General features: G+C 41.9%; 1 protein-coding gene across 1 annotated transcript in view; it reads left to right on the plus strand.

Moving 5' to 3' along the window:
- Positions 1-3,259: 3,259 nt before the first annotated feature.
- UBE2N (ubiquitin conjugating enzyme E2 N) overlaps positions 3,260-13,457 on the plus strand; it is a 36,336-nt gene continuing 26,138 nt past the window's right edge. The window contains exon 1 of the mRNA XM_004748550.3: positions 3,260-3,626. Coding sequence (XP_004748607.2) covers positions 3,597-3,626 — 30 coding nt within the window. The 5' untranslated portion in view covers positions 3,260-3,596. The remainder of the gene's footprint in view (positions 3,627-13,457) is intronic.

Below are 13,457 nucleotides of genomic sequence, written 5' to 3' on the forward strand. Positions count from 1 at the left end.
TTTTTTTTTTAAGATTTATTTATTTATTTATTTGACAGAGAGAAATCACAAGTAGATGGAGAGGCAGGCAGAGAGAGAGAGGGAAGCAGGCTCCCTGCTGAGCAGAGAGCCCGATGCGGGACTCGATCCCAGGACCCTGAGATCATGACCTGAGCCGAAGGCAGCGGCTTAACCCACTGAGCCACCCAGGCGCCCTAGAGTAAGGATTCTTAACTAGATTTCTAACTTGAGAATAGTCTTCATCTTGATCCTGTGGCAACCTGTCCTTCTAAGACGATATCCTGTTTTACAGAACTTACATGAATCAGAAGTTGGGATTTTGTTTTCCAGATGAGTATAGTGTGAGTTGTTCTCAAGGGGGAAAAGAATGGGAAAAACAACTAGAAGAGACTTGCAAAAATATATTTTATCATTAATATTCTTGAGTGTTTCATGCCATCAAATAGTCTCCACCAAACAAAGTTATACTGTCATGTTTTGAAAATCTGATTTCCTAAGGAAAACTATACCTGGTTCTATGAAGATTATGAAAATAATAGTCCGTGCTAAGTATGTGGTGTTCATTTAAACTTCACAACAATCACATGAAGTATATACATTTCATAGGTGAAGAAAATAAAGGACAGCAAATGTTTAAGTTCTCAAACCTAGACTAGGACTCCCTCACTCTTAATTTGCCTGATACCCATCTATCCTAATAGATGAGATCCTAATAGAGCCAAGAGAAAGCATGTGGCAATAGATCCTAATAGAGTCAAGAGAAGGCATGTGGCAACATTTTTTTAAAATACATTATTGTTTACTCAAAATCTTTGTTCTCAAATTTTAGGATCCATCAAAAGTACACATTTTTTTAAAAAGATTTTATTTATTTATTTGACAGAGAGAGATCACAAGTAGGCAGAGAGGCAGGCAGAGAGAGAGGAAGGGAAGCAGGCTCCCTGCTGAGCAGAGAGCCCGATGTGGGACTCGATCCCAAGTCCCCGAGATCATGACCTGAGCCCAAGGCAGCAGCTTAATCCACTGAGCCACCCAGGCACCCAAAAGTACACATATTTTAATGCAGACTCCCAGGCCTCAGCGCTGACTTAAAATCTCTGAGAGAAGGGCTCCAGCCAGGCATGTTTATTTTAACCAGTGCTTAAGTGTCACAGGCAGGTGACACTAAGCCAGTTGGCTGTAAGTGACAAATGTCATACTTGTGACAGTTTGTTTTCCAAAGTTGGCCACAACCGTATCTTCCATCACACACAAACTATGCCAGTTTCTACAATCTCTCCACTCCCCTTTCAAGAGGCAGATTCTATGCCCCATACCTTTGAAACTGGGTGAGTTTTTGTGATTAGTCAACCAATAGATTATAGTGGGAGTGATGCTATGTAACTTCCTGGGCTAGGTCAAAAAGACCATTCAGCTTCTGGTTTTGCTAGCTAGAACACTCACTCACTCTTGGAACCCAGCCACCAGGTAGAGAGAAAGCCAAAGCTGCTCCAGGGAGAGGTCCACTAAGAGAGAGACTAATAGCCAGCACCAACTTTGCCAGCTATGTGAGCCATCTTGGAAGTGGATCTGGGCCCAGTCAGGCTGCCCAGGCTGACACAGCACAGCACGGAGCAAAGATGTGCCTTCCTGCCAAGCCCTGCCCAAAATGAAGATTCAAGAGCTCAGTAAATGACTGTTGTTGCTTTAAATAGTATGAGCTGGTTAGGCAACAATAGCACACTTTTAACCTAATAGTTACTCTGCCTTTCTTCTTATTACGGCAAATTCTCCTGGAAAATATTCTGAAAGCATCCTTGTCCAATGTCATTTATTTTCTCAGATTCTTCATTCACAGAGCCACTTATTTCAGACTCTTGGTTATGTGAGGTTCTCATTATTACCTCTGAGGCTTGGTTTCTCATCTCAAATGCACTGGTAATAAGAGAACTTACCTCATGAACTTTATAGGTAGTTGAGACAATCCATGTAATCATTTAGCATTGTGCCAAGCACAAAATAATTATCATTTTTATTAGGTTTCTTGCATTCATAGTCTCCATTTCTTTAATGCAACATGTATACAAATATACACACACATATACACACACAGACACAATATACATACATATATAGACACACACATACATATATATATATATACAGATACAATATATATAAAGAGAGAGACACATAATTTTTCTTTGTTTTCTTGTAGTCCAATGCCATTTTATGGGCTATTTCCTGTATCGGACATGCTCTTCCCTACCAGGTCAGTAGGACTCTTATTAATCCTTGAGGGCAACTCTTCTCCTTTGGGAAAGACTTTTCTGACTTCTCTATCAACTAATGCCTGGGCTCTGGGTTCCAGAAGCGCCTTGGAGGAACCTTTACTACAGCCCTTAACACACTGGGTTAAATATTTAGTTAATTCCTTCTCTCTCTTCTCCATTGGACTGGAAAGCAATCAGTGTTGTCTCTGCATCCTCACCCACCAACACAGCACCTGGCACATCCTTAATCTACTATGTGTCCTCTGCTAGGAAACACTGTGGTTAAGCAGTTAAGGGGTTCATGTTTTGAGACTTCCTCAGGGTCAAAACAGCTCCATTTTCTCCTGGATAATCTTGGAAAAAGCTAGTTGACATTTCTGAGCCTCATTTGTAGAGATACCTTCTTAAGATTGCTATGAAATAGAATAATGCCTGCGAAAAGCCTATCCCAGAGCAAGCAAGCAGTGACAAATGTGACAAAATGCTTCTCCAACAATCCCATTTTCAAGCACCGCCACTCTAATCTTCTTTTAGGGCCCTGCGTGCCACGGGTAATCCCTCTCTCAGGGATTTCTCTGGGCTTTCTAATCCTGTCCTCGGTCATTCCTCCAGCTAGCAGCTCTGCGTTCAGAAGCCAATTCCCTGCCTCCCAACTCTCTCCAGATCCTTTCTTTCAGCCTTCCCTGGGCTTAAGGAGCCCGATTTACATAAAATTTAAAAGTCAACATTTAAATATCATAACTCGATGACTAGGGTTTCCCTGGATAACTTCCGAGATCCGCATTCAGAAGTATGGCTCCTGAGTTTCAGTCTTTCATTTCCCTTTGAGGAAGGAGCCCCGGCTCCACTTAACCGGAGCTGCTCCCCGCTGCGGCCCGCGCGCAACGTAGAAACGTTGAATGAACGAACAAACGAACTGATGAATGAATGGGCTGCGCCCGCCGCTGGGCCTCTGTTACGTCGCCCACTGGCGCAGGCGTGGCCGCGGTAAGAGGCCTGCGGGGCGCCGGCCGCGTAATCCCACCGTCGCGCGGCCGGCTCGGCCACTAGCGCCGGAGCTCCGCGCCGCCTCGCGCCTCCTCCCCCAAGTCCCTGCCCCGCCGGGGCTCGTCACTTCCGCCAACCCCAGGCCGGGGCTGGGGCGGGGAACGCGGGGGAGGGGGCCAGGTCCTGGAGAAGCCCGCCCGCGCACGAGCAGGGACTACATTTCCCAAGGGGCCTCGGCGGCGGCGGCGGCGGCGGGCGCGGCAACGTCCCCCGGAAGTGGAGCCCTGGACTTCCACTCGTGCGTGAGGCGAGCGGAGCCAGAGTCGAGACCAGAGGCCGAACTCGGGATCTGACAAGATGGCCGGGCTGCCCCGCAGGATTATCAAGGTAACCGCCCAGGCCAATCCCCGGCTCTGCGCTCTGCTCTTCACCGCTCGGCGGAACCGGCAGCGCGGCTCCTCGCTTCCTCAGGCCCGCGGCCCGCACTGGGAGGCCCCAGGCCAGCGCAGAGAGGGTCTGGCCGTGTCGGCGAGGGAAGTCAGGCTCTGGGGAGGGGGCTCCGGAGAGACTTCCGGCCGCGGTGGGGCAACGGGGCGGCGGGGACCGGGGGCTTCCCGTTGGCCGCCCGGCGGGCGGGGAAGGCCTGGCTTGCACCCTGGCGGAGGGTGGGGCCGCGGGGTTGCGGGGCTTTAGTCTTGGGCGCGGGCCGGCGCGGGCCTCCGCGGCCTCAGACCACCGGGGAGGAGGCCGCGGGCGCGCGCGAATCGCGGCGGGGCCGGGACTCCGGGCGGGAGTTGTGGCCCGTCATAGGTCCTCGGCCCTGGAGCCTCCTCTCGGGCCGGGCGTGAGCGCGCGGGTGCGGAAGCCCCGGGTTCAGAATGAATGAACCAGGAGAGTGAGGCCGGGCGGGGCCCGGAGCCCCGGGAGGCGGCTCCGGGAGGGCCACGCGTCCTGCCGCCGTAGGCACATGTTCGCCGCAGGCTGCCGGGGTCCGGAGACGTGGGGCTGCGCTCCCTGCTGCCCTCGCTTTCGTGATCTCCTCTCTTCTAAATACGTTTCCGCGCGTTATCTGGGTGAAGTGATTTTACTCTGGTTGGCAAACTCCTTGAGAGCGGTTTCTGCTCAAGAGGAAATAGTTTAACACAGCATTGGGAGAGCGGCAGAGCATATTAGGGGGACTTGGTGAAATACTTTGCCTCTCGATTTTATGCACTTTAATGTTTAAACTGTTCCTTGGCTCTTTATGAATACTGTACTTTGGCGAATATATGTGGAACTGTGAAAAATGGACATAACTGGTTTTGTAAATTCTTTATGTAATATCGGGTCCTCAGACGTGCGGTATTTCTTGCAGTACATGAAAACAGAACCTTGAAATTTCTTGACGTTTTTAATGAAGATTTTAGTTGAACCTCTGTGTTGCTTAATATGCGAGTTAAAGTGACTAAATTGCAGCATCATTTCCTTGATAAAACCTGGTGAACGTGTATTTAATCTAGCTTGTTCTAAAGTTTGGGGGGAGATGCATAAAAGTCCAAGGTCTTTTAATGGGTGATGTATTGTGCCGTGCTTTCTGCAGCTTACGTATACCTGAGTTGGGCAGATGTCTCTGACCTAGAGTTGCTTGATTTGGAGAAATAAGACTTTTTATAAGGTAGAAATTCTTAGAAATTAGAGAAGTAGCGTAGATTGTCATTTCGTGCTGTAGTCTAATGTGAATTTTCATAGTGCAAAATTTATTGTATTAAGGATTTGTCTCAGACTCTGTCCAAGGCAGTTAAATTGCTGTATGCGTTGAATGGTCCTTACAGTGTGCTTTTCCTCATATGACCCCAGTCGTATTTATTGAAGCCTCAGTTGAAAATGAGACATGGGGGATCTAGATGTACACCAGATGTCTTCAAATTTTTGTTTCCTGTTTTCAGGTTATTTATTGACCACATAATACAAATTGACATTGTTAATAATTCTCCAGAATACATAATGAAATAGGTTTAACATTTTTTCCAGTTTTTCTTGATTCTGGACATAATCTGCAGTAATATGAAAGCCTTGGATGAACAAATAATCCTGTGAAACTTTAATAAAGTTACAGAAATGATTTATGGCAGTGATTTGAAGTCCTCATAATTCAGTTTTGGCACACAATTTAGTTTACACTAGTTATTTCATTTTAGTATTTTAACCAAGACAGTGATAATTTTTAAAGATTATTTATTTGAGAAAATGTGTGTGGATTGAGTGAGGGTGGGGAGGGGCAGAGGGAGAGACTCAGGCAGTTTCCCCACTGAGTACGGAGTCCCAGGCTGGGCTGGTTCCTAAGACCCAAAAGATTATCACCTGAGCCGAAACCAAGAGTTGGACATTCAACTGACTGAGCAACCCAGGCATGCAATCAGAGTTTTTTTTTAAGATTTGCCTTTTTTTGGTCATCTGCAATACAGGATTCCATGTAGAATAGGTGGTCGTGGTGGTGCTGGGTAGGTAGCTGTGCTGTCCGGAATTGAATGAACACACCTCTTTCGTTGGACAGCTATTGATAGGATGCTGTTCACTGCCAACTGGTCATTATTTGTATTTGCAGAAAAAAATTTTAAGGCTTTATTTATTTTTATTTTTTAAAGATTTTTATTTATTCAACAGAGATCACAAGTAGGTGGAGAGGCAGGCAGAGAGAGGGGGGAAGCAGGCTCCCTGCTGTGCAGAGAGCCCAATCTGAGCCTTGATCCCAGGACCCTGGGATCATGACTTGAGCTGAAGGCAGAGGCTTTAACCCACTGAGCCACGCAGGTGCCCAAGATTTTATTTTTAAGTAATGGCTATACCCAGTGTGGGACTTGAATCCACAACCCTGACTTCAATAACTGCATACTTCACCGACAGAGCCAGCCAAGTGCTCCTCTTGCCTTTACAAAAGTCTTACATCATTTGGTACTTGTAGCTCTTGATCTTGTGAAGTAGACTACCTTACATAGTCTAGAAACCCATTCAGATGACTTTCCTAGGGTCTTAAAACTGGCAAGGGACAGAACTCAGATCTTGGTCAGGTGTGACCTTTCCCTGCTTCTTGTTATTATGAAATGACAATGTATGTAAATATACTTTGATAACTGTGAATAACTATACAAATATAAAATAATATAAAATGATTTTTTAAAAATTTCTATTCACTCATTTACTGTCTCACTCAGATTCCCATATACAATCCACTAGCAAATCCCCTAGGGCGTCAGCTTTCAAAATATACCCTTAATCAGCGACGTTTACCCATCTCTCTGAAACCACTCTTCAGTTCCATCATTTGTTGCCTAGCCTACTGTATTAGTCTCCTAATACAATAGTCTTCTAATATAGCAGCTAGTGTTACTTTTTAAAAATACAGATCATGTCACTCCCATTCTCAGAACTGTACAGAGGTTCTCCATCACACTTAGAATACAATCTTGACTTTTTCTCCTGTGGTTACAAGGCCTTCCTTGCATCTGCTTGCATCTGTGATCGTCTCCTGCATGTCTGTCCTTGGGTCACTCTTCTGCAACCACATTGTTGATTTGCTCTGTCTGAAGAGTAAGAGGCTAAGTTTGTTCCAGTGACAGGGGACAAACTTCTGTTTACTACATTGCTTGTTTTGGCATATCGTTCAGTTCTTGGCTCACATGTCATCCTCAGATAAGTCTATCTTAATTATCCCAAAACAGTTTTCCTCTTCCCCTCCCTTATAGTTCTTCTTCATTCCCATATTTCCTCCTCTCCTTTTCTGTACCATTTAACAGTATTTGAAGTTACATTATTTACTCTTTATCTCTGCTCCTACTAAAGCTCCACAAAAGCAGGGATTCTTAGATGACTTAGGCATTGCTCTAATACCCAGAGGATGTAATGGGCACTGAAATAATGAATGAATGAGTGTGCTTCAATCTCTGGAAGAAAGTTTTAGCAGAGTTATTCTATGTCATAATTTGACATTGTTATTGCTTAGTAGATTCTGTCTAAATCATTGAGCTAAAAGTCAATTTCTGAGCTAGAAGTTAATCTCTAATTCGCTAAAAAAAAATCAGTTTTTAATTTTGTCTAATAGGAAGTACATGAGTGCAGCCTTTGAAAGGTTCTACTGAGTACATAGAGAAAGTTAAAGACTCTCTCATCTGCCCTTCAGCATTCCAGGTGCCTGCTAGACAATCCTTATTTTTATTGTGTATTCTTCCAGAAAGACCAGAGAGATTTAGTATGTATGTATAGGCCTAGTCCCCTCCGCCCAATGCAGATACCTTAATCTCCCCCATTTTATCTTTGAGGTGACTCATTTTTTTAGAGGGGTTCTTTGTGAAACTGTGGTATTAGACCTTAATTTAACCGATTGCTTATTGCTGACTTTTAGATTGTCTCCAAAATTTGCTATACAAACAGTGCTGTGATTAATATAGTCCTGCAGTTAGTAGTATTTTGCACACATGGTGAATTATACTGAATTTTGACAGTTCTGTGTTTTATTGAGAACTTCAAGAATTTGCTTTTTTCTCTCTTCTCGGCCAGAGCTCTTTTAGTCTTTAAAAGTGACTGAGCAGGGGCACCTGGGTAGCTCAGTGGGTTAAGCCTCTGCCTTTGGCTCAGGTCATGATCTCAGGGTCCTGGGATCAAGCCCCGAATCGCGCTCAGCGGGGAGCCTGCTTCCCCCTCTCCCTCTGCCTGCCTCTCTGCCTACTTGTGAGCTCTCTCTGTGTCAAATAAATAAATAAAATCTTAAAAAAAAAAAGTGACTGAGCAGTTACAGCTTAAAATCATGTAAGTTAAAAGATTACTAGGGGTGCCTGGGTGGCTCAGTCAGTTAAATGTCTGCCTTCGGCTCAGGTTGTGATCTGAGGGTCTTGGGATCTAGCTCCCCATGGGGCTCCCTGCTCAGCAGAGTCTGCTTCTCCCTCCCTTTCTCTGACCCTCCTCCGAGCTTGGCTTGTTCATCCTCCCTTCCCCCACCCTCTCTCCATTAAACAAAACAAAACAAAACTAAAATAAGAGATCCTTCCTAATCTGTTCCTCATAAAAAATTAGAGTTACTTTGGGAGCAGATAAATCAGATCTGTAATTATGGCCTTGGTCTTCCCAAAGTTAATCACAAAGATGCTAAAATACAGCCTAAAGAATAGTAGTTAAATTACTCAAGGAGTTGACTTACTTGATTAAAACCTGGAAAACCAACCTATTCAGATTAGATTTTCACCAGTCTTTCCTAGAATTTATTTTTCTGTTTGTGAGGTTTAGTCAGATTCTTAAAAACTTAATTAGGTCTGACTCTGCATTGAACTTGAGTTCTATATACTTTTTACTTTCATAATTTTGGTTTTTTAAAATACAGATATTTCTTTTTTCCTATCACTATTTAAAAGCCCATTCATTTGATATCTGTTCTAGTACATATGGTAGTTTTTAGTGAGAAAAGTCAGATAACTGGCCCTGTTTTTGAGCCTTCAGAGTCTGACTGATAATATTTTTTTTTTTCCATTTAAAAAAAGGCATGAAAGTCTAACATGATGAGGATGGACTTGTTATATGTAATTAAAACATCCTTAGGAAACTGATCAACTCTTACGGTAAAATCTTGACCAGAAACAGTATGGTGCTTGGCTCTTTTGGTTGTCCCAGTTTAAGAATTTTCTGTTAAGAATTTTCAGGGGCGCCTGGATGGCTCAGTTGGTTAAGCGTCTTTGACTCTTGATCTTGGCTCAGGTCATAATCTTAGGGTTCTGAGATCATGCCCCGCTGCCAGCTCTGTGCTCAGTGGGGAGTCTGCTTGACATTCTGTCTTTCCCACTCCCCCTGCCTCCATTCATGGTCTGTCTCTCTCTCAATAAATAAATCTTTTTTAAAAAAATTTTTCGACCGGGACGCCTGGGTGGCTCAGTGAGTTAAGCTGCTCCCTTGGGCTCCGTTCATGATCACAGGGTCCTGGGATTGAGTTCTGCATCAGGCTCCTTGCTCAGTGGGGAGCCTGCTTCTCTCTCTGCCCCTGCCTGCCACTCTGTCTGCTTGTGCACACTCTCTCTCTCTCTGACAGATAAATAAATAAAATCTTAAAAAAAATTTTTTTGGACCATTCTAGGATAATAAACCATATTTTTGTATATGAGTTCTGGAGTTTCAGATTCTTGACAAGTTTATTTGTGAATCTTGGTCTCGGTGGATTCCAAGTTAAGAATCCCTGGACTACTTTTGGTAGTGATTAAATTTTCAGGTTGTAAGGATACTTTTTAATTTACTGCCTGATGTTTTGATTATGAAATGTGGGCTTAATTGAAAGTAAATTAAAAATATCAGTTGAGTGTTATTTTTTAAGCTTCTCTATTTCAAGCATTTTCTTTTATTGAGGTTGATTGACTTTCACAATAGAAATTGAATTTTGTCAAAATAGCTTGCACTTTTGTCTATCATGCTAAGTAATTATGGCATCAGAAATACTATGCTTTTGCTTTGTGGAAGTTCTAAATTTTTTAAACAGTTTGACCACTTATAGCTATAGAGTTTTACCTAAGAGGATGCCCATTGTTTTCCTTCTCTGATGAGTTTGTAGGCCAGAGAAGTTGGATGACTAGGATTCTGCTGAAAGTTGGTAACTTTGCTTTTTTCCCTATATCCCATAGGATGGTTTACTTGTGTGTAAATGGTTTTAAGAAGCAATTAAGTTGTACTACAGATTCAGGTAGTACGGATTGTGAACATACATTTAAATCTGTTATTGTGAGTTATGAATGTGTATGCACTAGAGAAATAAATATCAGAAACAGGGGAATGAGGAGACCATCCACTAGGGGTTTTGGGCATTACAGTTGTAGTCATCAGTTTTGATGTAGGTGCCTAATTTTTATATAATTTTACTTTATAAAAACAAAATAGATCTGAAAGGCATAATATGTGTAGTAATTTTATATCAAGAAATATTCCTTTGTATGAAAGATGTGTTAGACTGGTATTTTATTACACAGTTGAAATTTTCTTTGCAAATGTATATGAATGTTACATGGATATGTAAATTAGGAGATGGAGTAATAGGGATTAGTTAACTTCTGAAGTCTTAGCAACTTCTAAAAATGTTTCCTACATGAAGTATTTTTTGTTTTGTTTTTAAATGCTAAGTAGTTCTCTTTATTTTGTGGATTAGATAGGATATAGGATCACCATAGTCTGAAAACTGGCGCTAGCATCTCTGGTGGCAGAAACCATTATTGTATAATTGAAAGAACTAGATAACTGGTAAAGAGCCCTCAGAATCAATAGAGACTTCTCTATTAGCTATTCTTTTTAAGAGCTGTAGTGTGATATAGCTTAGCGATACAACACTAATAGATATCACACTATTTTGTTTTTTTAAAATCCTGGTTGTAGCTATTCTAGAATCCCTAAGGGTACTTAGAAAGGGATACATAAAAATCAAAATTTTTATTATTCTGATTTGGCCTACAACTCAGATGTTTCTAAATGGTTAGGATTTAGCTATAATTTAAATGATTTTATTTTATTTATTGATAAATAATCTCTGTACCCAACATGGGGCTGGAACTCACGACCTTGAGATCAAAGAGTCACATGCCCTGCTGACTGATCTAGCTAAGGGCCCTTAAGTGCTTTTAGATATTGTTTTCAGAATCTAATGTTGACATATTTTGCTTTTTGGCTAATCTGTTCAGATTTCCAAACTCCTTAGTTTTCATTATGTCTTGATCAGTAATTTGGTCTGTTTTGGGCAAATCTGTTTTTATTTTCAGTCTTTACAGTCTAGCAACTAAAGGCATTGTAGTCAGGACAATACTAGAAAGAAGTATAACAGTTGTTACCTTTGTGTCTTGAGACTATGGGTGCCTTTATTTACAACTTTTGAAGATTTTTAAAAATAATTTATACTAAGGAAAATGTTATTCCCATAAAGTCTTTGTGTTCTTATCAAAATTGGAATTACCATCCCCTTCCCCTCTTACTATAGGGCAGGGACACAAATGATGTACTCAGCTAGTAAGAGCCCAAGGCCAAATTTCATTCATCTGTGAAATTGTGATTTTTCTGCCTTTTTAATGTCCCTTCTTTTTTTTTTTAATCCATTCTTGAGACATTTTCAGTTCAGATAAATGGACATTTACTGGATGCATAATATGTATTTAGCACTAAGCCAGATGAATAAAAAAATGAATGCATCACTGTCTAATGGAAAACTCAGACATGAAACAAGAAATTAAAGTGAGGTGTGTTGTGAGAAAAGATAGACATGGGATTTACCATAGACTGAGGATGAAGGAAAGTAAGGATGAGAGAATTTTTAAAAATTTTTATTTATTTATTTGACAGAGAGAGAGAGAGAGATCACAAGTAGGCAGAGTGGTAGGCGGTGGTGGAGGTGGGGTGGGAAGTAGGCTCTCTGCGCAGCAGAGAGCAGGTTCAAGTCCTGGCTTGAACCCAGGACCCTGGGATCATGACCTGAGCTGAAAGCAGATGCTTAACCTACTGAGGCACTTGGGCACTCTGAGAGAATGTTTTTAAAGTTGAAGGACGGAGGGGTGCCTGGGTGGCTCATTTGGTTGTGTCTGCCTTTGGCTCGGGTCACATTCCAGGGTCCTGGAATGGAGTCTGGCATTGGGGTCCCTGCTCCATGGGGAGCCTGCATCTTCTCCTTGTGTTCTTTCTCTTCTCTGTCAAGTAAATACATAAAATCTTTAAAAGGTAAAGTTGAAGGAGGGAGAGTGAGTTTTGGGTAGATGGAATAGCAGGTATGAAAGCTTGAAGGAGAAAAAGCAGAAGAGAAAGAGTACACAAAAGTATACTGTATTCCAAGAATCTAGTATGTGTGATGGATAGTATCTTAAGTAATTTTTAGGGTCCCATTAAGAAGTATTACTGTCTAATTACTAAGTTTAGTGAGTTGGAATCAACTGTTGGCAAAGAATTTTAAATTGTTAAATTAAGACTTAGTGTATGAATTATTTACCAGAGTGTAGTGTGACAACTGTTCCTGAAGTGAGATTGGTCATACAGTTTTTACTGTGTAAGTAAGACATCTTTAATTGAACACTTACTATGTGCTAGGTACTGTTCTAAGCACGTTACATGCATTAATTTGCTTAATTCTAAGAGCAGGCCCATGATACGAATATTAGTTTAAACCCTGAATTACAGATAAGGAAGCCTGCACAGAGGGGTTAAGTGGTTGGTGGAGCTGTGATATGAACTTAGGCAATCTAAATCTATGCATCATAGGTGCTGTAGATGAAATGCACCAGAGCTTATCTGCCGCTAGATAATAACTGGCAGTGTTTGTATTTTATATTTTATCATTTGGGCAAATGAAGTGGAAAAACATGTTCATTGCAAGATCTAAGTGCTTAGCTTTTGTGTTTTTATTTATTTATTTGACAGAGAGAGAGAGAGAGAGATCAATCACAAGTAGGCAGAGAGGCAGGCAGAGAGAGGGAAGTAGCCTTCCTGCTGAGCAGAGAGCCTGATGCAGGGCTCGATCATGACCTGAGCTGAAGGCAGAGGTTTAACTCACTGAGCCACCCAGGTGCCCCAGCTTTCGTGTTTTTCATCAAAGTCTTTTTATTTATAGTTTAGAGGCTTTTGCACAAGTGAGTGTGCAATTATTAAGATGGGATGACTTTGGTCTGGGGTGATATATTCCTCTCTTGCCCTCCTGGATCCTTTCAGTTGGAAAAGTTTGGGGTTCGGGTGAGAAGGAACTAAAGAGCAGCTATTTGTCTTTCATTGTATGTTAATAAAAAAAATTAATAAATCACATAGCCAGTACCTTCTCATAATAGAGAGCAAAGGCATCAATGGGAACACTGAAGACATGACAGACAGTCCAGGATGGGGAGACCCATCAAGATTGGTTTAGGGAGAGAGATTTTTAGAGATTTTTAGATTTTTGAGCTAAAATTTGAAGGGTGAGTAGAAAAGTGAGGTGGCGGGCATGGGGAGTTGGGAGTAGGATGTCATTCCAGGTTACACATATCAACTCCAAGAATATATTTGAGCAGTGCTAAAGCTGTAGCATGAGTCAGCACTTCTTTGCTTGGACTATAGGCACTTGAAAGGCAGTCTTAATTTAAAAAAGTTTTTTTTCTTCCAAAATTTAGTTTATGAATGGGTCTTCATTTTGAAAATTCAGTTAATATACTAAGTATATTATATACCCAAATAATTAAGTAATATGATTTTTCCCCTTCATTTTCTTTTGCTATT

The sequence above is a fragment of the Mustela putorius genome, unplaced genomic scaffold (assembly GCF_011764305.1).
Source record: "Mustela putorius furo isolate JIRA1106 unplaced genomic scaffold, ASM1176430v1.1 tig00000788_pilon_pilon_pilon, whole genome shotgun sequence".
Taxonomy (NCBI): Eukaryota; Metazoa; Chordata; class Mammalia; order Carnivora; family Mustelidae; genus Mustela; species Mustela putorius.